Here is a 26,058-nt window from a genome sequence, read left to right as displayed (position 1 = left end):
CAATGACAACTAAAATTCGCAAAATAACTTGAGTCTTTTTAACTTTAAAGTTCGAGAGTACTGACTGGGTAGCTCATCGACTGTCACAAATCCCCTTGCACCTCAAGCATCGTACGTCCTTTCGTTTATACTGTTACTGTAAATTGTTCTCTGATGTTTTATTTTGCCTTTGGTTGCATTAGTTTTGCTAAATCTGTCTTTTCTACACTTTTAGATGGCTAATAACAGATTGGTACTCCGCCGCCGGCTTTCATACAACACCAGATCCAATAGCCGAAGAGTGTAAGTATTTTGACTCATTTTTCAAGGTACTCATCTTCTTAATGGAATAAGAATTTTCACTAACCATGCATCTAGGATTTCATCTTAGAAAGCCAGTAATTTCATATGAAGAATGGATACTTTCAGACAAATTTGAACATATTTTTACGGGGGACAGTGCATGTCGTGTCTCTTGTTGAAAAGATAACTTTATGAATTGAAATTGCTGGTAATTGAGAAATAACTATTTCAATGACATGGCAACATAGTTACGGCATGTGAACATAGTTATACCATATGCCATGTGGAAAATATGATGATAATAATCACAACAGAACATTGCATTGGGTGTACGTACACAGAGGCCTGTTGACTACAGTCAATAAAGTACTATTACTGATATTTTTTGATTGGATATGATCAATCGTTTAACAGCTGTCAGCATGGTTGATTGATGTTGAAGTAGCATAACTTTCAAAATCAAATATAGATGGAATTCTTCAAATTATGGCACATAAATCGACAAGATGAAATTTGTTTAGAAAAACAATCGTTAACTTAAGACTATGATCACCAAGGAGGTTCTTTTTTAAACTTCTATCGTTCAATGGCAGTTTTTTAAGATTTGGATTTTGTTGTTGTGGATGGAATCGGATATTTTTGTAAATCATCACAAGTGATTTGATATTGTTGATTACACCTTATCGGAAATTCCACAAAAACAATTGCGCTAAAATGGATCCATTGAAATTAGGAGGTAAACATAAATGGGACCAATGGCAGCGCGAGTAGCGCTCAAAGTTCCCGCGTAAAACAAGCAAAACTCATTTGCTTATATCTGGCTTGTTTATATGTTCCTAAAAATACACTGAATTTGAAAAAAACAAACAAAACAAAGCTTTCAAGATGCTAGCAGAAGCTATAAGAAAGAGAAAAACAACAACTTCGGTGGTTCTTCAGTTTATTTGGAGGCTCTTTTGGTATCAATATTTTGGGTGTTTTGTAAGGCTTTTTGCCTGAAAACCGCAATATCGCGCTTTGTTTACCTCCCAAAAAGTGTTGCGTAGCAACAACGCGAGGAGGTCGAATTTCCGAATTTTCGAATTTCCTTAAATTATGATTGACAAAAAAGACGTAATGTGGATGTATGTTTTGGTTGCATTGTGTTTTCAAAGTTTAATTGAATTTGCATTATTGATGTCTTACAACTGAACTATAAATAGGGTGCGCACTCGTCGGGATTTTTTGCGCGGAACGAGGAAGAATTTACAAAAATGAACTTCAAGGCATTAGTACTTACCTTTAAATCATCCAAATGTGTTCATTCTTTTTTTTTAAATCAATCAGGAATTATCAGGGAAACAAGTAAAAAAAACTGCATCAAGGTATCTACTTTCTTTCCAAAGATATTCATGTTTTTCGACGTCAAGGTGAAAACGCGATTTAGCGCTGACCACGGCACCGGAAAATTCTCGACCCACATTGAAACAAATGGCTGTCGCTATTGAGCTGGTTCATCTTTTCAATCGCGGTTTTTTTTAGTAAACCCAGGGTAAGATTAGGCTACAATCTATCACAACCTGCTTTATTTGAAAATCTACAGGCCGTCTGGAATTTCGAAAAATAAGAAGAAATTGCGATTTTTTAACAAGATTGCGGATTTTTTCATTTAAGCAGCATACACCATCTGAAACCTGAGGATTTTAGCTTTCTAGTGGTGAAATTTGTTTTTAGCTATCATTTCCAGCTCATTAGCGATAAGCTAAAGTTTAACAGTCATCGGGCCGATTTTCAGACCGCGCCAGCAAAACTCCTCACGCCCCGCCAGGCGGAAGGCTAGAATTCACCCGCCATCTATAATGTTTTTCGGTGCTGTCCAAAGGTCATTTCTTGGTTGCGCGTGGTAAGGAGACGATTCCTTGAAAAGGTGGTTTTTTTGTGGTTTGAAAATGGAATAACTTTGGAACTACTTAACCAATTTTAACAAATGACCCCTCATTTTTCTCACAAAGGTAAGGACTTTCAAATAAAATTAGTTTGGTTTTCAAAATTTGAGGGGAAAACTTTGACCTGTCCACCCTACTATAAATCAAACCATAGTCAATAAAAGAAAGCCCAGTCTGGAAACCTTTTGTTTCTTTCCACAGATTCTTATTTGAGCTTGCGTTGATAGATTATTTAGTTTTGCTTTTTTTTTATCATGTGATCAAATCATACACCAATCCCACAGGGAGCACTTGGTAATGTTATCAAAACTTTAGCAAATGGATTTTTATCTTTTGGTATTAACAAAGGAAAAAGCTAACAAAGAGTTAAAAACTATAAGCTTCCAGACCAGAGGTTTTCAGCAAACTATGATCAAACTCTCGAACATTCGCAATTGTTTAAAGCAATTTGGAGTTGTCCATTTCAATCAATAAAAAGTTTGCCCAGCCCTTTCATATCCTCACCTCTTCCTTTAAAAACTATAGGTCAAAATTTTCACATTGATGTCACAAATTAATTGTACTCTTTTCTCTGCTGAAAATTTTCAACTTTTGCGTGTGTACTGGAGCGCACATCTTGATCGACAATTTTTCAATCAATCAGAAAGAAGTCCACCTGTTTTTTTACAGAAATCAAACATTGACCAGGCCATATTTTAGAAAGGCAGGGCAGCGTCCGTTGGTGGCCAAAAAGGGCACTCTTTCTTGTGTTTTTCTGCTAAAAAAGGCTGTTTTTACCAAAATTTCAGAGATTTCAGGAGGGGCAGCGGGCATGAAAAATGGTCTGTTGACTGTGCGACCAAATCTAGTTTAAGAATTTTGACCTAACATGCACCCTCGTCCAATCAATGGAAAAGAGGTCTTTACTTGCATAAATTGTATTGCAACACGTCCCTGAAAAATTACCATTTTTACAGTTACCAGACCAGGTTTACTTGTACTGTATATCTTTTTATTTGGACCAAATGTAACAAACCAATAAAATTGATTTTAGATCAAAAACAATAATTTTTTAATCTTTTGGGTTTTTTTTTCTCGCTAAAATTACTTAATTTGCACATCAATCTTCTAAAGCAATGATTGGAATTTAAGCTTTTCTTTTTCCTTTTATGTGATGTCTACCAACAGATCAAAGACTCCAGGTTAGTGAACAGTATTTGAGTTTTTTTCATTGAATGGCTTTATTGATACCTAAAGCCTCCTTAAAACTTGTCAAAATTTGTAGGGGAAGCATCTTAGGGACTCAAGGCCCCCTTAAAATCTCATGATTGACAAGTGTCACCTTGAAATGTTGACCATTGGTTTGGCCTTCTGTCTGGTTGGTATTTTACAGACAAGCACGTGAACTTGACCAAAATCATGTATTGACTGATTGACTTGTTCGATTTGACTGAAATTTGTCAAATAAAAGGGACTAGTAATACGTAGGGTGTATGATGAAATGACTTTTTTTCAGAATTGCAGTTTGGACAAATTTTTCTGGTAATTTAATCTATTCTAAGACTTTCTGTGAAGAAATTAATTCAAAATCTTCAAAATTGACCGTTTGCCCCAGGGTTTTGTAAAATCGATATTTTCGAAAATTTGCAAAAAACAGGGTTTTTGCCTGAAAAAAAAATCCTAAAACCAACTGTGTTGGTGCTACAGCCCTGAAATTGGGCCTAAAATGTTCCTTGGAAAAAAATAGGATTAGAATGTAACAATGATATAGCTCTATCATACATGAAAATTATTTAAAGTTGGTTTTTAGGCCAAAAATGACCGAAAACACGAAAAAATGGGGTTTTGCCTGAAAAAAATCCTAATTCCTGCTGTGTTGGTGCTACAGCCCTGAAGTTGGGCCCAAAATATTCCTTGGAAAAAAGTAGGATTAGAATGTAACAATGATATAGCTCTATCATATATAAAAATTACAAAAAATGTAGGTTTTTAGGCCAAAAATGACCGAAGACGCGAAAAAATGGGGTTTTGCCTGAGAAAAAATCCTAAAACCTGCTGTGTTGGTACTACAGCCCTGAAATTGGGCCTAAAATGTTCTTTGGAAAAAAGTAGGATTAGAATGTAACAATGATATAGCTCTATCATACATGAAAATTATTTAAAGTTGGTTTTTAGGCCAAAAATGACTGGAAACGCGAAAAAATGGGGTTTTGCCTGAAAAAAATCCTAAATCCTGCTGTGTTGGTGCTACAGCCCCGAAGTTGGGCCCATAATGTTCCTTGGGAAAAAGTAGGATTAGAATATAACAATAATATAGCTCTAATATAAAAATTACAAAATAATAGGTTTTTAGGTCAAAATTGACAGAAAAAGGCGAAAATTACTCAAAATGGGGATTTTCAGTGCTTAAAGCATATTGAATCAATTTCTGACACTCTTAAGTGCTTTAAAGTAATAAAATAGATGTTTCATTATATATAATTTAGTACAATAAGCTATCCTAATGGCAAAATTGAGCAAAAATTTGGGTTTTTTCAGGGATTTTTTATCAACAATACCCCCAAAATAGCGGAAAATAGCGATTTTTGAGCTTTCATAACTTTTAAAGGCTCAATTCAAGACTTTGAAATTTGGCAAAATTAAAGAAAGCTATTGAAACTGCTATTTGATCAAAAACAAAAAGAATTGATAGCCAGCAATGTTGATGAAGAAGATGCAGCCAAGCTAGCAACCAGCAACAAAGTTATCAGGTGTGTATCTGCTTGCAAAAATTCCCACCAAGGGCAAATCACTACAATTGAAGAGCTTGACACCCTGGTTCAAGACTGGAATGGTACAGAAAAAGGGCTTCAAAAAGCATTGGATTTTGAGATCAGGTTCAGAAAGTTCACCTTTTATAAAGTGAAGACGACGTGTCCCTTGTTTAAACAAAGTGGCTTAACAGTTGAGCAGAAGGTGAAGAATTTGAGGACTCTTATCACATCTCAACTGGAATTTAGAGTTTTAGCTGACATGATGGATCTTGAGAATGCAATCAATAATAATGCAAGCAAAAATGACAATGAAGCAGAGGTGGAAGGTGGCAAGATGAATTGATGGATGGCATAACTCAACACGATGAACAAGAAAATTCTAGAGGAAAAGAGGTAACTTTAAATCTTAAACCCACCTATTCCATGAACCTTTGTGTTTTTCAGGATAAAGAATTGATTTACCAATCAGAGGAGAAACAAGCACTTAAGTTATCATTTCAATATGCTCTAGATTTCAAAGTTTATATATCATTTTCTTCAATATACTGTATAGGTTAGAAAGGCAAGAGATTCAGATTGGCCACCCATTGTTGGAGATTGTCTTATTAGAGCATTTGAGGTTGGTTTTTACCCAGGTTAGATTTTATTTCATCTTTAAGTATGTATAATACTGTGTTGAATAATGAAAGAAATACATGATCTTTTACTTAGTAATGACACATTCTTTTTGCTTTTTAGGTGAAGTTGTGAGAGTTGGTACAGAAGATGTGAAATGCAATTTCATGACACCTGTTAGTGTAAATGACCAAATGAAAAGTCTTTGGAAATGGCCTTCGAACTCTGACAATGTAACCATACATAGAAACTCTGTAGTGTCCATCAAGCCTTGCTTAGAAATAAGCAAGTTCATCACTCAGAGACTTATTATCTTTGAGATGACAAATGTTGATTTAGTGGAAAAATTTTCTGAATTTTTTTCTTCTTTTTGATAAGTTTTTTTAGTTCTTTCAGTTCCAATGTTCGCTTTGTTAAGATTTGAGATTGAGAATGAGTTTTGAGATTCATAATTTTTAGAAATTAGCTTGTTATTTTAACAGTTCAAATAGTTTTCATTCGTTATGCCAAGTTTCAAAGTCTTGAATTTGAGCCTTTAAAAGTTATGAAAGCTCAAAAATCGCTATTTTCCGCTATTTAGGGGGTATTTTTATAAAAAATCCCTGAAAAACCCAAATTTTTACTCAATTTTGCCATTAGGATAGCTTATTGTACTAAATTATATATAATGAAACATCTATTTTATTACTTTAAAGCACTTAAGAGTGTCAGAAATTGATTCAATATGCTTTAAGCACTGAAAATCCCCATTTTGTGTAATTCTCGCCTTTTTCGGTCAATTTTGACCTAAAAACCTATATTTTGTAATATTTATATATGATAGAGCTATATTATTGTTATATTCTAATCCTACTTTTTCCCAAGGAACATTATGGGCCCAATTTGAGGGCTGTAGTACCAACACAGCAGGTTTTAGCATTTTCTCTCAGGCAAAACCTCATTTTTTCGCGTTTTCGGTCATTTTTGGCCTAAAAACCTACTTTTTTTGTAATTTTCATGTATGATAGAGCTATATCATTGTTACATTCAAATCCTACTTTTTTTCAAGGAATATTTTGGGCCCAATTTCAGGGCTGCAGCACGAACACAGCAGAATTTAGGATTTTTTTCAGGCAAAACCCCATTTTTTTGCGTTTTCGGTCATTTTTGGCCTAAAAACCTACTTTTATCAATTTTCATGTATGATATAGCTATATCATTGTTACATTCTAATCCTACTTTTTTCCAAGGAACATTTTAGGCCCAATTTCAGGGCTGTAGCACCAACACAGTTGGTTTTAAGATTTTTTTTCAGGCAAAAACCCTGTTTTTCGCAAATTTTCGAAAATATCGATTTTACAAAACCCTGGGGCAAATGGTCAATTTTGAACATTTTGAATTAATTTTTTTGCAGAAAGTCTTCAAATAGATTAAATTATCAGAAAAAGTTGTCCAAATTACATTTCCAGAAAAAAAGTCAAATTTTGCCATTTCATCATACACCCTAGAATAGAAAAAATTTGATACTATGACTATTTGGTACCTTGCTGACCGGTCTGTAAAGTGCATGTTGGCCACCTGCTAGATTTCAGGAACTACAGGTGCTTTTGACTTAATTTCCACCAGTTATAGATACCACAAGGCAGTGTGCAAAATTTCAATTTAGTCACGTGAGAAGTTTGTTGGTATTTGACAGACCGGTCCATTTTTTACCTAAAATGTTGATGGCGTTTTATAACTTTGATAATGTTTTCAGGTGGTAAGCTTGTATATTTATACACCAAGAAGAAGGGAACAGTACCAAAATGTGGAGATTTCGGCACCCCATTGAGAGGTGTAAGTAATTTATATTTTCTTTAACTGAGAAAGGGATGGGTGAATAAAGCTTCCAGACTCTAAAATAATGCAATCATGAACAAAATTTATTTCCATTGCTGTTTCTTTTTTAACCTACCTGGGGGTTCTTAAATTTAGCCATTGTTTGCTCATCTGTTACCAACTTTTCCAATTATTTTTATTTATTTTTTTCATAGTGATGGAAAATGATATATCCCAAAAAGCCAGATTTTCAAAACTTTTTTGGGAAATTTGGGTCAAAAAGTGCTTAAAACTGGGTCTTTTTGATTAATTTCTTATTTTTTGAACCTTCTTGGAGGTCCTATAAATTAATCTGTGTTTGTCTGTTACCAACTTTTCTCAGGATTGAATCAAAGGAATTTTGTGATTTTTAGTACAAAGGTGCAAAATGGTGAATACCAAAATGTGATAGAGCTCGATTTTTGAAAAAAAATTTGGGCCAATTTGGGCCCAAAAATAGTGTTTTTTGGACTGTTGATAATCTGTTCATTAGTTTTTCCTAATGTTTTGTACAAATACGTAGAATTACAGTGCGCTAAATATGAAAAGGCTCATTTTTGGAAAAGAAAAATATTGGGCCCCAAAAAAGGGTTTCTTGGACTTGTGAAAAATCTGTTCATTAGTTTTTCCTAATTTTTTGTACAAAGACTTAAATATCTGTTTAAGGGCTTAATTCAAACACCATAACAAAATCGACCTCCCCAACCTAAAAGATGCTATATCATGATCGGAACGTGTTAAGCTAAGGCTACACTGATAGTTTTTTCAGGCGGCTGCAATGCAATTGTTGCATTGCAGCCGCCTGAAAGATGTTGCTGTCTAGCCATCTAAAAAAAGGAACCAGGAAAAACGTCAAAAAAATTGCAGATTCTTCTGCAACAAAATCAGTTACACTTACAATTTGTTCTGCAATATTTTTATTGCGTTGCAGAGCAATTGCAGAAAAAATTGACGTGCTACATTTTTCAATTTCTCGCGCGCTTGCAACGCAACGCTAATTGCATTGCAGCCGCCTGAAAAAACTATCAGTGTAGCCTTAGCTTTATGAGCTTTTTAAAATCTGTGTTTTCTTACTAATATCTAGCCATTTTATTTATATTCTTATTACATCAATCATCAGGTTAGGCCATTTAGCATATTGTAGCTTGTTTCTACTGAGGATTGAACCCCTGTTGTTGTTAGAACATCAGTCTGCTCGACACCCAAATGTTTGTAATATAATTCAAAATTTTCACATTAGATTAAAGCTGTACGTCCACACAAATTGAAGACTTTATCCAAAAGGAATAAGACTGTATCAAGACCATATGGAGGTGTTTTGTGTGCTAAAGCCGTCCGTGAAAGGTATTTATGATGTTTATCTGTTTTGCTAGCCAGGGTCCAATGCTAACATGGAACTGTTATGCATCGAAATAAGGATTAAGAAAATGCATCACAAATTTTGACAAGCATGTTTTTGAATCTTTAAATGGATTACTTTCCACTTTTTGCTTATAATTAATTGAAAGAATGTATCGCCAATTCATAGTGCGATTAAGCTAATTCGATCACTGATTGTGTAATTACACACCTACATTTAGGGGGTCTTGGGTTTTGATGAACCAAAAGTAAGGGGTGTTAAAAGTATGACTTTCCTAAGGGGGTCTTCTTAGATAAGTGGATCTTCCTTGAATACACTCTTCTCGAGATGCATAAATTTATTGTTGTCCTCGTTTTCAAACAGATTTAATTGCTATAAAATTACATATTCACAATCATAATTGTGTTGTTTACACCTCATGAGACATTTTGAAATTCAAGTAATTTTGTTTTAGAGTTAATGTTTGCGTTTTGGGAATTTAAATTGGTTAAATGTATAATTTCATAGCAATGAAATCTGTTTGAAAACGAGGACAACAATAAATTTATGCATCTCGAGAAGAGTGTATTATGCAAAATTTCAATTTTCTGATTTTCTAAGTAGGGAGTGTGAAATTTTAAATGAATTTCCTAAGGGGGGGTTAGCACTTAAAGGCTTACCTAAGGGGGGTCAAGACCCCTCTAGAAACTGATAATTTGAGTGGCTGCTCGACAATCATCACAAAAATATAACAGTTTTAGATATTTTAACATCTTTCGGAATTTAAAGCTTGGTTGATGATTGTATTGTCAACCACCTCAATTGATTGGATTTTTTCATTCAAGGGGGGTGGTTCCAGGTGGCTTCCAGCCATATTTAAACATTTTGAGCTTTTAGATCTTAAGTCTTGAGTCTCACAATAAAACTAAAACTCTACTTTCCAATTGTACTTCAAAGCACGAAAGAATCTCTTATTGAATTTAAAAATTTTGAGGGAATTGCCTTAAGTCTTTTTGAAATTTTTGTATGTATCAAATCTTCAATCGTTTTTTCTCAACTCGTTTTCTCACTTAACAAACGACATAAGTGGGCCAGCGCGTATTGTGCTAATTCTTGTCATAGTGCGGAAAGGGGTCTGATACCCCCTTCTTAAATGATTCCCCCGTCTTGGCACCCCCCCCCCAACGTTTAAAAATGCCTATCCCCCAAGGGTTTTGAGCTAAATTTTCGAAAATATATAGTATATAGAACCCATTCAAATATAGCGCTTTTAATTCTCCTATAAACAAGCAAAAAAATTTCCACAATTATATTTGACTATCAAAAGTTACAGGCATTCTTGTTTCCGCTGCCAATTATATCAGTCAGGTAGAATTAGGTCATAAACTGCCAACACCGTTTAAAACGCTTATTTTTGCTGAGTCGGCACTTTTTTTCGATTTTAAAATCGCTATTATATCTCGCCAACAGTTGGTTTGAACATACTAAACCATATATTTTTCTGAAAGCCCATGATCAGGGCTACATGACTAGCTCATCGACGTTCCAATTTATCCTTCTCAGTAAAAATGCTGACGTCATCAAAATCGTCATTTTTTGGACTTTAGAGGTCATATCTCGGGACCACGTGGTCCAAATGTCAAAAGTGACCCCATTGTCTTTATCTACTCATCGAGAGGAATCTCCCTGTCTAGTTATTTGTGACATTTGAAAACAATTAAAAATCAGTTATCAAGGGTTCCCCCTTGATTAATTGTAGAAAAAAGTACCATGGCTGCCATTATGGATTTGAGGGTATTCCCATCTTCATGGGGGTGGGGCTTTTTTTTTGGTGATTCCTGACATTTTCCTGGACCTCTGTGCAAAATTTCATCTCTACACCATTTTTGTCTGGGTAGTTATGCAATTCTACCTGACTATATCTGGACAGGGTTGCCACGTCTGCCAGAAAAGTCAGGAATTGGCGTACATGTCTGGAAAAGAATAGAATTTGAAGGAAATAGTCCTGAATGAAGCCTAGTAAACTTTCCGGTAATAGGAAACTTTTACCTTGGCATTTGAAATTCCTAAAAAAAATTTGCTCGTTACGCTCGCAACCAAATCTTTAAATCGTGTTCACTTTTAAATTTTTCATTACGTTGTATTCCTCAATCTGGCCTTTCAAATGACATTAAGGAAAGACTGAAAACCTTCCTAATGGATAAAATGTCTGGAAAATACTAAGTTTTTTGTCGAAATATCTGGAAATTCTCTGATATTTTCAGGTAAAAAATCTGGCTTTTTAGACTAAAAGTCTGGAATTTTTTTTTTTGAACTTGGCAAACCTGTAGCAACCCTACTGGATACATTTCAATTTTGTTTCTCTGCACTCAAAGAGCTGTAGAAACCAATTGAAACCGTTCCTTTCCCACGCACTGCTACCTTTTTCATGATATGAAAGTAGCCTCTACTGGTGAACCCAATGTACCAGTCTTGTACTATGCTTTCTTCGTCAAATACAAATTTATTTTTTAGCGGGTCGAAGCTTTAAGGGTCTTTTCTATGAAAAGCTCATGAATTGAACAACGACAATAGACGATATCGCGTTTAGATAAATGCAATGCATTCTGGTTTCTCGGGGACCCTCAAGGGAATTATAATATATTCCAGATCATTATATAATCGACATAATAATTCCTTTGAGAGTCCCCGAGAAACCAGAATGCTATTACTATCAAAATTTCAACCTTATTTTAATTTTATCTATTTAGAATCGTTCGTGCTTTCTTAATCGAAGAACAAAAATTGGTTGTCCGTGTATTGAGAGCTCAACAAGGCAAAGGGAAATCATCGTGATTTTTTCATGTGAATATAACATAAAAATTGAAATCGTTGTTGTTGTTGTTTATTTCCTTGGGACAGTCATTTTACAAGTACAATTTATTCTTTGGAACAATTCTTTTACATTTTAACAAGTTCCTAAAGTCTGTCTCAACATAATTTGCAGAGAAAAGGCCTTAACTTTTGATAGATAAATTGAATAGTGGTTTACTGCTTGAGTACAATATTATCAAAAACAAATAAATGGTTAATTATCCTAGAAAGAGAACATCTGCTATGTGATTTGAGTAGGAAAAACATGCATGTGTAAAAAACGATCCTAACAAAAGTCGATACGTTAGGCGTACAAAACTTTCGCGAGGTCGAAAAATCGCTATTTACTTTAGCGAATTCAATAAAAAAAATTTCGCAAATGAGGTATATTTTTAGTAGAAAATTCAAGTTTTCGATGCATAAAACCAGTGTTTTGATCGCTACGCTATACAAGTGTCCTTGCTCAAATGTATTCACAAAATTTAGAACGTTGGGCTTAAGGTGGTCGTTAACACTTGTGAGATAAGACCATATTTTTTGGGTCTATTTTTGAATTTTTGGGTTAAATTAAAGTTTGAACCTTACTAAACAATATCCCGAAGTTTTATTTGATATAAAGAAGAGGAAAGTGGAAAAATTTAGGTCTTTAGACATCTACCTGAGCAGATCTTGTGGTCCGCCGCCCGTCACGAAAACCGCAATATTCGCTCTTCTGTTCCTTGGAGCGACTCCAAATTTTTACCGTCGCTACTTAGAGCCACAAAGAACATTTCCGGAAAATTTTACACCGGTACTGTTAATAGTTCCGGATTTATGACAACTAAAACAAACCCGTCATCTTGAATCTTGTCAAATTTCAAGCGTGGTTTATTTGGTAAAGGGAATAACTGTTTCATGGCTTATTTTCTTGTAGTAAGTGATGGTTTAATGCTTCCATTTTATATAAAGAGCTTCTCAAAACTCCAAGGAACATTTTTACTTGATAATCTTTCTAATTTCCTCAAACATAATTTGCGTGACGCGCACCGCTTCCCATTGTTCCTTAACTTAACTTTCGTATATAGCTCAAAAGAAGCGTATCAAGGAGAGGATTTTCGAAAAGTGCTGGGTCAAAAATTTAAATCAAGCCAATCTCAAGATATCGACCAAAAACTGATTTTGACGTTAGGAAATACGTGGAAAAAAACGTCAAAAAGACAAGTTAAATGACCTCATTTTTTAAAACAGCGATAACTTCGATTACCCGGGGGGGGGGTACTAGGTTTGCGAGGTGACGGGTATGTCCAACCCGAAAATCGACCCTTTGAGAGACAAAATTTTGGTGATTTTGGGACCCTTTGAGAGACTTTTTCCTAAATTTTGGTCCAAATTTTGGTTTGATTTTCACCAAATTTTGGTCAAAATTCTTGGAAATCGTGACCCTTTGAGAGAGAAATTTTTGATTTTTGTGATTTTTGGGACCCTTTCAGAGACTAACTTTTGAATTTGTACCCCTTTGAGAGACTTTTGAGGAATGAGAAAAGGTACCCTTATGGCCCGCACATACCCGGCACCCATTTTGCCTAAGTACCCCCCCCCCCGGGTACTACAATTAACACCAAATTTTGACTGGAGACGTTGATTATTGATTTTGAAATAATGCATGAATAAAATTTGAAATTTTTTAATGATGTCATCATTATTTGACGTATTTTAGTTTTTACCGACAGTAAATGACGTCATCTAAAACTTTTGAAAATTTCTCAACAAATATTTTAGAATCGTTAATCTACGTCTCCAGTCAAAATTTGGTGTTGATTGCATTAATAGACTTGAAGTTATCGCTGTTTTTAATAATGACGTCATTTGAATCTTACTTATGACGTGTTTTTTCGATGTATTTCATAACGTCAAAATCAGTTTTTGGTCGATATCTTGAGATTGGCTTGATTTAAATTTTTGACCCAGCACTTTTCGAAAATCCTCTCCTTGATACGCTTCTTTTGAGCTATATACGAAAGTTAAGTTAAGGAACAATGGGAAGCGGTGCGCGTCACGCAAATTATGTTGAGACTTGCCTTAACTCACCTGAGCAATTTTTCGACCTCGCGAAAGTTTGTACGCCCAAAGTACATTCATTGTTTTTTTTACACTGAAAATCTTAGAGAAGAATCTGACAACATTTCACTCCTGATTCATCGGAATCAAACCGCTACCTAGTTCGAATTCCATCAAAAGCTACAGTTTCAATTATTGTCTCTGCTGCGGATTATATTGAAACAACAGATATTAAAAGGCAAAATTATTTGTCTTGAATAGGAAAAATTCTATCAAAAGCCTTTTGGTTGGAGTGTCCAATTGAAATTTCGGACTCCTTAAATCTTTTTTTCTAAATCAATTTCGGAAATCTGGTCGTGAGCAGTGGCGTTGTGGCAGGGGGGGGGGCCTTTTTTGAAGGGGTGCCGAAGAGCAAGGGGCGCCAAAAGAGATTTTTTTAAACGCCCCAATCTTAAAAATCATACTTTATGCGCCTTAAATTGCGCCCAGGACCAATTTTACTGAGATAATTTTAAGATACTTGCAATTTTTTGCGCTCGCTTCGCTCGCAATACAGTTAATTGGTAACTTCTTTGCAATCTAGCTAATTTACAAGTTTTTTGTGTACAATATTAAAGCATTATTAAATGAAAATCTAACTGCGCCCCAAGACCCATACACGTTTTTTTTTTATAAGAACGTCAAAAATTTTCAAAGCCTTCGGATGTTCTTAGTTTTTTGGATTTGAAGCCTAAAAATGTTCTTAAAATGTTCTTATTTTCAGCATTTTTTGAGCATTTTGATGTAATTTCTTAAGAAATTGCATGTTTTTAAGTCTCCAAAGCCTTAGTATGTTCTTAGAATGTTCTTAAATTTTTGGGCTCAAAGCCTTATGTTCTTATATAGTTTGTTCTTATAAAAAAAAAACGTGTATGCTGACAACAATATTGAAATCATAAAACATCAATTTTTTCACTCGCTTCGCTCGCATTACACATTGTTTCTTAGATTTTCTTTTCACTCTAGCAAGTGTCAAATTTGTACCTTGGCAGTCGATTTAAAAAATTTTTCTAGTCGGCCCCAACCATGGTGGGGCCTGTTTTTCCCTTTTCCACTCATCAAAGATATATCTACTCTTATCCACTAAATATGTCCTTCCTCAGTATGCCTGGGCAAATGAATTAGTAAAAGTTTAGAAAATCGTGGGTGGGGACACCACTTTGGAAAATTTGGGGGGGGGAGGGCGCCATTTAAAAAGAAATGACTTTGGCCCCTCCAGAAAAATTTTCCCACAACGCCACTGGTCGTGAGTCCGAGCATCAAGTATATATCCGCTTGAAAACTTATTTGCGAAGCCCAATTTTTTATCCCACCTGGATTTCGCAAATGAGCATTCGATGAACAGTTATACGTTGACATGAACTAGCTATGATTACGAAATTGTGATAAACAAACCTATCCCTCTGACGTATACATTAAAAGATGTTATTTATTCATGTAGTTTGTTTCTTCATTCAAAATGATCACTGCTCTATTTCTATATAAACGAACTTCAATCAATATTTCATGATCAAATACTGAATTTGTCTCTCTTCGATGTTTTTAGAGATATATATTCAACATTGAAAAATCTCTTGTGAATCAGCAAGTCACAAAGTTATGTATGGCTTAAGCTCCCTTAAAATACGATTTTTTTTACGTATGGCAGTCAGCTTAGTTTTATTGAGACGTTTGTTTTTTACTGCTAATGAGAACCATAAAACAATAGGTATAGAAGTAATGCAAGTCATTATCAGAAAAACAGAGGCTTTTTGGAAAAAAGTATTTTCAAATATTATTGTTTGGCGATGGTAAATTCTCCGGAAAAAAAACGCAGTTAGTATCACAGTGTCTCAAACTGGAAGATTTCTCTGTGTTAAACACCCCGTTTGCGCGTAAATGCGTGAATGGGCTTTTTTGGTTGGGTGAATGCGTGAATTGGAAAAGCTTGCGTGGACGTGAAAATTCCCTTTTGATTGCGCGAATGCGTGAATCTGCGCTATTTTTTGCGTGAATACACGTTTTTTTAATGAGAACATCTAAAAATTTTAAAGCCTTCGCATATGTTCTTAACTTTTTTTAGTTTTAAGCATGTCCTATATGTTCTTATTTTCACCATTTTTTGAGCATTTTTGTCCATTTTCCCATGAAATTGGGTGTTTTAGCATCCCCAAAGCCTTAAAATGTTCTTATATAGTTTGTTCTTATAAGAAACGTGTACTTGAACTTTCCATTTTTTGTTCTCAGATTTTCAAATGTTTCCACGATTTTTACCAAAAAATTTCTCGATTTTTTGAAGATTTGTGTTTGCGTGAGACTCGAAAAAATTGTGGATGTGTGAATTTTGAAAAAAATTTGAGTGGATGCGTGAAATTTGGGTCCATTTAGGGGGAGCCCAGGGAGAACTTTTATGTAGCCCAATTCAAATTTGATTAAAATACTTATTATATATAATTCTGTTTTGCACTTTTAAAGCTGAACAGATATAAGATGACACTTCAAATTTTCAGATTTCAAACAAACACCTTGTCATGCAACGTAGTCTGTGTAGTGTTGTAGGGTTGAGTCATCACTATGAAAGCTGTCATAACTTTAGTATATTTATAAACATCAAGATAGAAGAAAGAAACAGGTTTTGTGTCCATAACCCTTTTCTGAAAAAAAATTTCTTTTTTAATCAAAATTGACGAAACTTGTATTGTACTGGTACTTTCATGCTTCATTGGTGATGGACGGTAGATATTTGAGATGATGATAAACATGTTTGTCAATGTTTTTATAAAGACATTTCTAATTCTTTTTTTTTTTTGAATATACAGTGTGTTTATAAATAAGCGGAACTGAATTTCAATATAAAATCTTCCTTATTTCTACGAATTTTTTAGTCTTAAGGATGGGTTTTACTATAAGATTTTACTATAAAATGTGGTCCACGTTGTGGTTACAAGTCGATCAAAGAGTCGATTACCGTGAAAAGCACAGCTCAAAATCATATATTTACGCTGTGCCGACGAATCGAGATTCTATTCATCGCGCAATCAGCGAAGACAAAAGTAACCATGACGACCATCCAAGATCTTGGATGAGCGTCATAGTCGATATTTTTATTCCCGTCGTTGAAAACACAACTTACAAAAAGTCATCAATGCTTTGTAAAAAGAGTCAGTGATAGAGAATCATAACATAAAGTCTGTCTATTATTTCGATTCAATTAAAGTAACATTTCCATAATTAAAAGTTTAGTAATTACTGTTATACATTTGGGGATCATATAAAAGATTTCTTTCGAAATAAACTCATTTCAACTACACTTGGAGGTTTCTGGGGAATTCGTAAATAGTAAACTGATACAGTCTGCTAGACATTAATATGGTAATGTTTGCTCTTCATCTTTGATTTTTTCTACAGTGATTAGATTGACACATGCGCGATAAAATTTCTATTATTTGTCTTCAGAGGTTACTATTTTCTTTGAAAACTTAACCTCTGATACTCATGGTAAGAGTCGATGCAATAAAATAAGAAATAGTTGCCGCTTTAGAATAATTGTTTCCTGATATCCGAGAACTTGGGATGACAAACCAGTACACGCTTTTTATACTTTTTTAATATACTTTATAAGAATATTTATGATGAAATTGACCAAAAAATTAAGAATATGGTAAGAGTACCTTCAAGGAGTTCGGCAGCTGAAACCTAAGAAAGCCATATTTAGAGCATTTTACCATTAAATTGCCAAATATTTCCCAGCAATGCTAAACAGGTTCCACAAAAATGCCAAATTTTCGCTTGAGGTATGAATTACATACTAGATTTTGGCTGGGTATGGATCCAAACCTAAGAATACCGTAAGAATATTTCAGGATGATTTTCCAAAAAAGTTAAGAATATTCATGATGAATTCATTCTTATAAAAAAACGTGTATAAGACTTTATTCGAGTTAAATACCAATTTACTCCTTTTAGCCGTCCTCAAGCGGAAAAGAAACAATGAAAAGGCTGTTTGGCATGGAGATATTGTAAATTTGATGACGTTGATTTAGACTCATTCTCTCTCACTAAGGATGATTGTTCTGTTCATTTGAAATTTTGAAATGTATGACTACATACAGGTTTTTTTTTTAATAAGCATTGCACTTATAAGTATATCTAGGCTCAGATATGGGGAAAAATTAAGCATATGGCAAGCATTACTTGAGCCTACGAAAAATGTTTTTTTCCTAATTTTGGCTTTTTTTGGCTGGAATTTTACGGATTTTCAGTATTTCCCTAAATTCATGCTTTAGATTTAAGCATCCCCTCAAGCATTTTTCAGCCTTATTAAGCTTTCGACCTAAGCATCTCTGAGCCTAATTTCGGATTTTTGTATGCTTATAAAAAAAAACATGTAACACCAAGACAAACCCTAAGCATTTCTAAAGGATTATGGGATTATTCCAAAAACACAAATTATATTTATATTATGAAGTTATATTTAAACTGAAGTGATCGAAAATAGTTAGAATACGTATAAACCTGTGTGTTGGCAAAAAAGCAAAGAAAAGCTATATTATAACAAATTATGGTATGATAAGGTAGTAGCATGCGTCCTTTAACGTGATTTTTTTTAAGACAAAGATCAATGCAAGAAATGGTTGTATTTGATGTTTGTGTAGCATCTACATGCAAACATGAAAATCTAAACAAACACTACAAGACTTCCTGCTTGCTCAAAACCTGTTTTCTTTTTATTGGACAACTTAATCAAGGTTTTGTGTTATAAATCGACTCCTCTCTCCAGGGATGACATAGAGTAACTCTAAGGGTAAAAAATCGGAACATATCATGCCTACAAATAGTCAAACATTTTAAAGAAAATGCACCTTAAGGGTCGGCTAAATCTTCTCTGCACTGAAGTAGTCCGATTTCAAAGACCTAATTTTGGGTCACACGTACGGTCTTTTTTGAATCGACCCCCCCCCCCCCCCTCGAGCTCCTCTCCCTTGCAGGATAACGAATGATAAAATTTTAAGAATCTCTTTGAAAAAGTTTTATCGAAACTACCAATTTCTTTAAAGACCCGGTGAGAATTATTTTCACCCACATTGGACACAGAAGGGAATTGATAAGATAATTGATGAAAATGTGGAAGAAAACATGCTTTAAAAGAATAAAGATACAATTCTTTGTAGCTTTTCTGAAAAGTTCGTAACTCGATTCGCTGAAAATGATCTATCCATTCTTTTGGTGATGACGCAAAAGAGGGATTTCAGTTTCAGTGGGTTCTCAGGTTGCACACTCTGTTTCATAGCCAAGAGTCAGGTTTTCATTACGCATCAATCTTCCACAGCTCATTTTTGTTGTATAACTTTACCAAGGTCATTTCAGTATTAATTTTAGGACGGTTTAAAGGGTATACGTTACAGGCAAAATCGATATTGGTGTTAGTCTGTTAGCAAACTCTTTGTCATACAAGGTGGGGTTACTTTATATACTAGAACATCCCTGTCTCAGTGACCCAGTAAGTATGTGCTACCCAGTTGGAGAGAAACGAAGGATCTAAATGTGAATAGTTTCAGCAATTAGTTTCCACTGAGAGGCGGGCTCTATCGGATCGGATATGAATCCTTGTGATTTCGGTAAAATACAGCTTCTGTGATACAACTTTTTCCACAGACTCGGGTGATTTTTTTCAGCTAGTGACCTGAAACTCGATTGATATTCCCATGTTTTTTATAACTGGGGGATGATTTCATTGTTTTCAAGTCGGAAAATTCAGTAGAGAAAGGAAAAAAGTACAATATTTTGCAGTGAGAGTTTTTTATTTGATCGTTTTCAACGGGAACAAGTGTCCCACCCTCGACCCTCTTACGCTATTGATGATTCTAATGGACGCGTTGACGGGGGATGTAAACGATTCCTTCAATTTTACGGCAATGGCCTCTGCGTCGCAGAGGTTGCGAGGTTGGGAGTTGTCTCATCGAGTTTGTGAGAAGGGGGTGCTCTGTGTTAAAAGATACATATGAGTTGACATTGACATTGTGACATTTTTAACAGTTTCTTAGTAAAATTAACGTAAAAAAAATATGCCATTTCCGTTCGAAAATTAATAGGGAAATAATTCGTGTTTGAGATGTGCTATCTTTTGAATAACAAACGATAAACAAATCATGTCTCGTTATCAGAGTCAAGACCCTCTATTGTCTCTTTTATTTGTAATTGCACTTTGACACAATCTTATTGTTTTAAATGTAATGTTAGACGAGTGTTATTATGAAAATATCGTAAGAAAATCTTGCTAGAAACCGGTTTTAAGCAGGGTGACCATTTATAAACAAGAGAAAATGACACTTCATTGTTTTCAAACATGCATTGATCAATCCCTCATGGATTTTATTTTTACAAATGATATGTTCTAACTTTGACAATTATTGCATTTTACGTTTATTGCGATATTTGAAATGGTTCAGTTAGTTACATGTTGACCTAGTTGCTGTGCGAAATACATTTTGGAGTTTTAGATTTGTAAGGATTAACCAGACAGCGCTGTGATTACCTAAATGTATTTTTTATATGCAGATGGAAAAGCAGATTAAAAGAGATTGAAGTCAACTATTGAGTCGAGGAAGTACGAAATGTAATTGATCTTTTACAAAAGAATTTAAAAGTATCAGAACATGTCAGTTACCAGGTACCTTTCAGTTTTTTTCCAGTTCATTCTACTCTTCCGCGGGTGTTACGTGGTTTTATGAATTGCCATTATTTGTTCTCATTTTTCATAACTTTGATTTGGCCTCATTAACTTCATTCTTGTACATTAGAAGTACCGTAAGTTGGTCTAATGTCGACATCCGTCTTCTAATTTCGACACCCTTCTTGAGAGATAGGAACAATAGAAACTGAGGAAGGTCGGAATCGCTGATTGACTTTGATTAACGCGATGAGAGGAAAAATCTTTAGACTATCAGTGATTTCGACCTTCTTATTATTCCTATCTATAAAGAAGGATGTCGAAATTAGAAGACGGATGTCGACATTAGACCAACTTACGGTACTGTAGATTTAGAACTTCTAGAAGCAGAAAGAATAGAAAAATTGGTATTGACTGACGGAAGTGATACTTAAAATTGTGTGTGAGAGCTTATTCTTGAGTGGACTACCGTAATTTTACCTATAACATACAGTCCAAAAGTTACCTTATTACACGAATATTACTAGGCAAGTATTCAACGGCCTTGAAATTAACACGCAAAAAATTAACACAAATTTTATTTGCTTTTTCAAGGACACCACGGCTGGTTTCAATTAAGTAATAAGGGGGTTTTTTATTAACACGATTTTTTCAATTCCTGTTAATAAAATGACTAGTAATATTCGTGTAATGAGAACAATAAAAAGCGCCAAGATGACAAAAATGGCTGTGCGCTTTTGATCGATTGCTAACGGAGCTTTCGGATTGTTATATGTAAATACGGTAAGGTCTATGGGCTCTAAGGGGGGGGGACGGGGTTTGCGATTTCCGAAATACCGAATAATTTTGCGAATAATTTTGCCAAAATTTCCGAAATTCCGTAAAAAAATACTTGCAATGCTGATACCGATTTTTTGGGTATTTTTCCTAGTTTCGATCTCGTTTTTCATCAAATTTGATTTTTCATCTCATGTATAAATTCCGAAAAAGGGGGATGGAAACTTTATAATACCGAAATTTCGAAGCAAAAATTCATGGATTCCGATACCGAAACGATTTCAGAATTCTGAAATACCAAAGGAATTTTGCCCGATTTCCGAAATTCCGAAGAAAAAAGGGTCGATTTCCGCAATTCCGAAATACCGTACGCCCCCACCTCTAAAGGTTTTCTCCCTGCTTATTTCACCCATCCCTACAACACCTACAATTAAGCACAAAAGGTTATTTTTCAAGCTGAAAAGGCGGAAAAGCAACGAGAAGAGGCAGGAAAACTTTTTTCTTCGGAGATGCATTGCGGTAATTTCCGCATTTCCGGCATCCCGGTGCTTTTCGCGATATGACCATTAGCACTACTTTCGATTTCGATTTGAGTAAAATCAGGGGGTTTATGTTTCTCACAACATAAAGCTATTACAATCATTTGAAAAAACTTAATCCAAAGTGTAATACTTTTCTTTATTTTAAATTTGAATATTTTGTTTTATATGGAAAACATGTTATGTTTATTTCATTAGATTGATGTCGAAACAAATGAAGGCTTTAATTAAACCCCCGGTTTTTGATGGTTTGTTTTGATAATGGTCGAGTTGATGGATGGTTCGATGTTTTGGGAAGGTGGTTTTGCTCATGAAGTTCAAGTTAGTGTGATAGCTGAGCTGATGTGATAGAGGTTTTTTGAATGTTGATGGTGATTGATTGTTTATTGTTATATAATTCTTTAAAAGTAGCTTTTTTATTATAATTTGATCTGACTTACACACTAAAATCATTTCAGATGCAAATGTGATGCTATCATTCATATCCATCATGGGGGCATGGTCCACGGCACGGAGCCAGTGTCTGGAAAACAACCGCATCAAGGACCTTCTGATTCAGGCTATGGCAAAAAATATTCCATCCCATTGATCAAACACTCACAATTTCTTAAAAAATCTTAGAGTTTTGATTATTTTTTTTACTCAAACTTTAATCGTTCCATGATGGAGTTGATTAAAGTTCACTTGAATTAGGCCAGGCCCAATTGATTCTGTTGATTGTTTGGTTCGTGTCCTAGAAGCTTTGAAAAGTGGGTCAGTTGGTCGGTAGGTAGCTAAAATTGGAACCTTTTTTTCATATTCCCATCAATAACCTCAATTTTTGAAATTCCACAAGCAAACCGATGGCTAAATCTTCATGATGCACCGACCTTGTAAGTACACCGCGCGGGTACGCGCGGGCAAAATATTGTGCGCGTAAGCGCACAGGCGAGCGCAGCGTTTTGTTAGGGATAGGCAGCAGGCTGGCGAAGCCAGCCTGCTGCTCATCCCTAACATGCACCCAGACGGCTGTTCACCCTCCCGGTGGTGCACCCGTGTGTGGGGTCTACCTGGAGGAATGGCGATCATAACAGTTAGCCTAACTCGTGAGGTCTGTTCACCCGTATATACTATATGTGTCACTCTATAAATAACCTTGAATTTCGGAAAATTAGCAGCCGTCGTGGCCCAGTGGTATAGACTATACGTGTTTCGTAATCGGAAACATGTAGCTGTTCGAACCGGGGTAAAGTATTGAAAAGTTTCAAAAATTTTTCTAAGTCTCCGTGCTTGTCGGTGCATCATGAAGATTTAGCCAACGGTACAAGCAAAGTAATCCGCCATCTTTGATAAGTAGACCATAGTTTGGTGCTGGCAAATTGATTGATCAAGCCTATCTATAAGGCGCTGTGGTATAGTGGTCATTGTCAGTGAATAAACCTCCGCCCGGGTCAACCCATGCCATGTGAAGGGAATTGAGTAGTCAGTCCAAGGTGCTGACGGGATGCTCATTGAAAGCGTCTATAGTTGCAAAAATAGGCCTCAAAGCCTCCTGCTACTCAATCAAATAGAAATAGAAATCTTGTTGCGTCGCCGCACCATTCAGTTTTTTTTCTCGGTGTACGGTGAACAACAATATGCCACTGAACTGTGACCTATCATTCAGCAAAGATGGCGCATTATTTTGCTTCACCTGCTGTTGCTTGGGAATACCAAGTAGCTCTATCTAATGTTTTATATAAGATATCTATGCTGCTTATACCCCGCGCCAGCAAAAAAAGCACCAAAAATGGCGGATGAATTCTAACCTTCTGGGTGATGGGGCGTGAGAAGCTTTGCTGGCGCAGACTGAAAATCAAAGGCAAAATCTAAATTTCTATTTAGATAATTTCTATTTCTTTTTGGTAGAGTTGCAAACAGGACGCTTTGAGGCCCATTTTTGTAATTATAGACACTTTACCTATTCCCCTTACATGGCATGGGTTGACCGGGGGGAAGGTTCATGCACTTGCCAAGAGAGAACTGCTGCAAGTTGGAATCATCCATTGACCTTACCTTTGTGCTTGGCAGCAACCCAGAGGCAGATACAGGGTATGTGAACGTGGTGAATTCACACACTCAATTTTCTCGAGATTCGAAAAAAAAATATTTTCTATAAATTTTCTTGTAGAAAAAATATTTTGTTCTTTCAAAGAAACATAAATGCTTTCTGTACACAAAATGTTACATCTGTTGATACGTTTCACTTTCTGTGTTCAAAATTACGTCAAAGAAGCTTTTATTTGTGTGAGGGAGACTCTCCATCGTAATAAGTTTACTGAAGGAGTCACATTCATCTTACTATCATACCTCAACGGGGGAGATTATTTTGGCAGAATTTTACATAGTTTTGCATACTTTTCACGAATTTTCATTCCTTCAGACTGTGTGAAACCACTTTTTCATACCCTTCACACTATCGCGATATTCGTGTAAACAAATCACGAAGTTTTTTCTCTTTCTGAGTCTGATCTAAAGTTTTTCACAAGAACATAAACTAAAATGAGGACATTTTGAAACTATGATTCTGTGCTCTTATAAGTAGAGTGAATCAAAGATATTATATACATGTGTGTGGCATGTAGCGATGGGGTAGAGTATTCCTTCAATGATTCAAAAATCGGGATTATATTGGAAAATCGGGGTAAACCGGTATCCGCCCCTGGAACCAATGTCAATGACCACTATACCAAAGCTCCTAAAATAGAACATTTTAAACTTGCTCTCTGATCTAAAGATTGCTAATCTCCAAGGTGTTTCTGATTACCATACCTTTGAGTACCTTTGATCTTTTGCTTTAGAAAAACTGCACAAACTTGGGGCATGGTTGAGCCAGCTTGGTCCTCTTCTAGTTTCTAAATGTTCAAGTTGGCTAAACAGTTTGGTTTGCTCCTTGGGTTCTTGATTATAATACTTTTTCAAAAATAATTGAAGAAAAGAAACAATTCTTTAATACTTTTGTCATTTTCTAATTTAACTTTTAAATTCTCCATTTTATTAGAAGCACCAAATCGAGCTACAACAAGTTTGTTTCTTCAAGCGTTTGGCTATATATACACGCATTTTATAAGAATATCTTCTATTAGAATATTAGGGTGAAAATTGCTTCAATCGTAAGAATACCCTAAGAATACTCTCTAGGGTGAGTTTCACTGACTTTAATAAGAATACAGTCATTTTGTATTTGGTTACTAAAAAAACTGCTTCTTTTGTTAGACTTACCTAAATTGAAACTTTGATGCAGAAAAATTTTATGTAATGTGCACTCAAAAGTCCCAAACTCGCAAATTGATCATTTATCATGTTTCTATAAAAGTCTAGTCTAAAAAAGTAAGAATACATTAACCCTTTCCGGACGCACGGGCCACTGGGTGGCCCATGAATCGTGTTCCTATATGACGCACGGGCCACCGGGTGGCCCATAGCTTTGTAAAAGATTTTAACAGTTTTCGCGCCAAAATACAATAACCTGGTTTTGAATAATGATTTTGAGATAAATTTCCTGTAACCTGCAAAAAACTGCTTTTCGATATCTTGTTTACAACTAGAATTTATAAATTTTTAATGTTTGTTGTAAATTTACTCAGGCAAAATCTGTAAGGGAAAAATTGCTCAAAAATTTGGACAAAAAATCACTTTACTCAGATTCTTGGAAAGCTTATGACATGAAATTTTTTTTACCCGGTCAGTAATTCAATTCCCTAATGCATATTCAAAGTTCAAGGCGTAAAACAAATGTCTTTTACTCTATTTCTTTATTCAGTCAAAAATTTTACCTTTTCGAAAAAAAATCTGCCGATTTTTCGGTCACGTGACAAGGTGTCAGCCATTTTTCAAATTTTTTTTTGGTATTTCAAAACCCCTATTACATGTGAAAAAAAGGAGGTATTACTTATCGTGATATCTTTTATCAATCACTTTCTATTGCAATTTTAGTGAAGTCAGTCAAAAATCAAATTTTTGTTTGCGTCATATAGCCGTGAAATCATGCGTCCGGAAAGGGTTAAGAATGTTTTACCCTAAATTTTTGAAATTTCTTAAGAATACTTGACCCTCACCCAAAGTACACTATTCTTATTAAAAAAGCGTGTATATAGTGTAGAAAAACTTGTTGAAAAGAATGCATCAAGCTTAGGTCCTAGGCTGCACACATCTCTTCTGATATGTTTTGATATAAGGGATGCTAAAAATCTTAATCTCTAACCATTCAAATTTTAAATTCAAATTTAATGAACTTGAAGATGTCTCATATAAACTAAATCTTACTAATCACGCTAATCAAGTTTCTACAACTCGAAAACAAAAAGACGGGGGTAACACTCGGACAAGAATTTCATACACGATATGCATCCCCTCTATCATAACATCATCAAAGAGGACGTGTGTAGTATAACTTGGGCCATATTCATATATCACT

General features: G+C 35.0%; 1 protein-coding gene across 2 annotated transcripts; it reads left to right on the top strand.

Moving 5' to 3' along the window:
* On the top strand, positions 1-24,618 carry LOC136804275 (large ribosomal subunit protein eL34-like). Of its 2 annotated transcripts, none has more exons than XM_067060982.1 (6): positions 1-111; positions 215-282; positions 3,375-3,388; positions 7,290-7,369; positions 8,631-8,734; positions 24,443-24,618. In XM_067060982.1, exons 2-6 carry the CDS (start codon positions 215-217, stop codon positions 24,498-24,500), a joined length of 324 nt encoding a protein of 107 aa, XP_066917083.1. In that variant the 5' UTR covers positions 1-111; the 3' UTR covers positions 24,501-24,618. The 2 variants fall into 2 exon arrangements, with proteins under 2 accessions (XP_066917083.1, XP_066917082.1); XM_067060981.1 differs by lacking the exon at positions 24,443-24,618 and adding an exon at positions 11,480-11,597.
* The last annotated feature ends 1,440 nt before the right edge of the window (positions 24,619-26,058 follow it).

The sequence above is a fragment of the Clytia hemisphaerica genome, unplaced genomic scaffold (genome assembly GCF_902728285.1).
Source record: "Clytia hemisphaerica strain Z4C2 unplaced genomic scaffold, Clytia hemisphaerica genome assembly, whole genome shotgun sequence".
Classification (NCBI taxonomy): domain Eukaryota; kingdom Metazoa; phylum Cnidaria; class Hydrozoa; order Leptothecata; family Clytiidae; genus Clytia; species Clytia hemisphaerica.
Note: the sequence above shows the minus strand (reverse complement) of the source record. Positions and strands in the feature narration are given on the sequence as shown.

What these genes read in the sequence shown, in the direction of transcription:
- LOC136804275 (XM_067060981.1), top strand. Translation starts at nt 215, where the DNA reads ATGGCTAATAACAGATTGGTACTCCGCCGCCGGCTTTCATACAACACC. An exon ending in TCGGCACCCCATTGAGAGGT is followed by an intron (nt 7,370 to 8,630) that starts GTAAGTAATTTA and finishes TTTTCACATTAG; the next exon opens with ATTAAAGCTGTACGTCCACA. An exon ending in GCTAAAGCCGTCCGTGAAAG is followed by an intron (nt 8,735 to 11,479) that starts GTATTTATGATG and finishes TTATCTATTTAG; the next exon opens with AATCGTTCGTGCTTTCTTAA.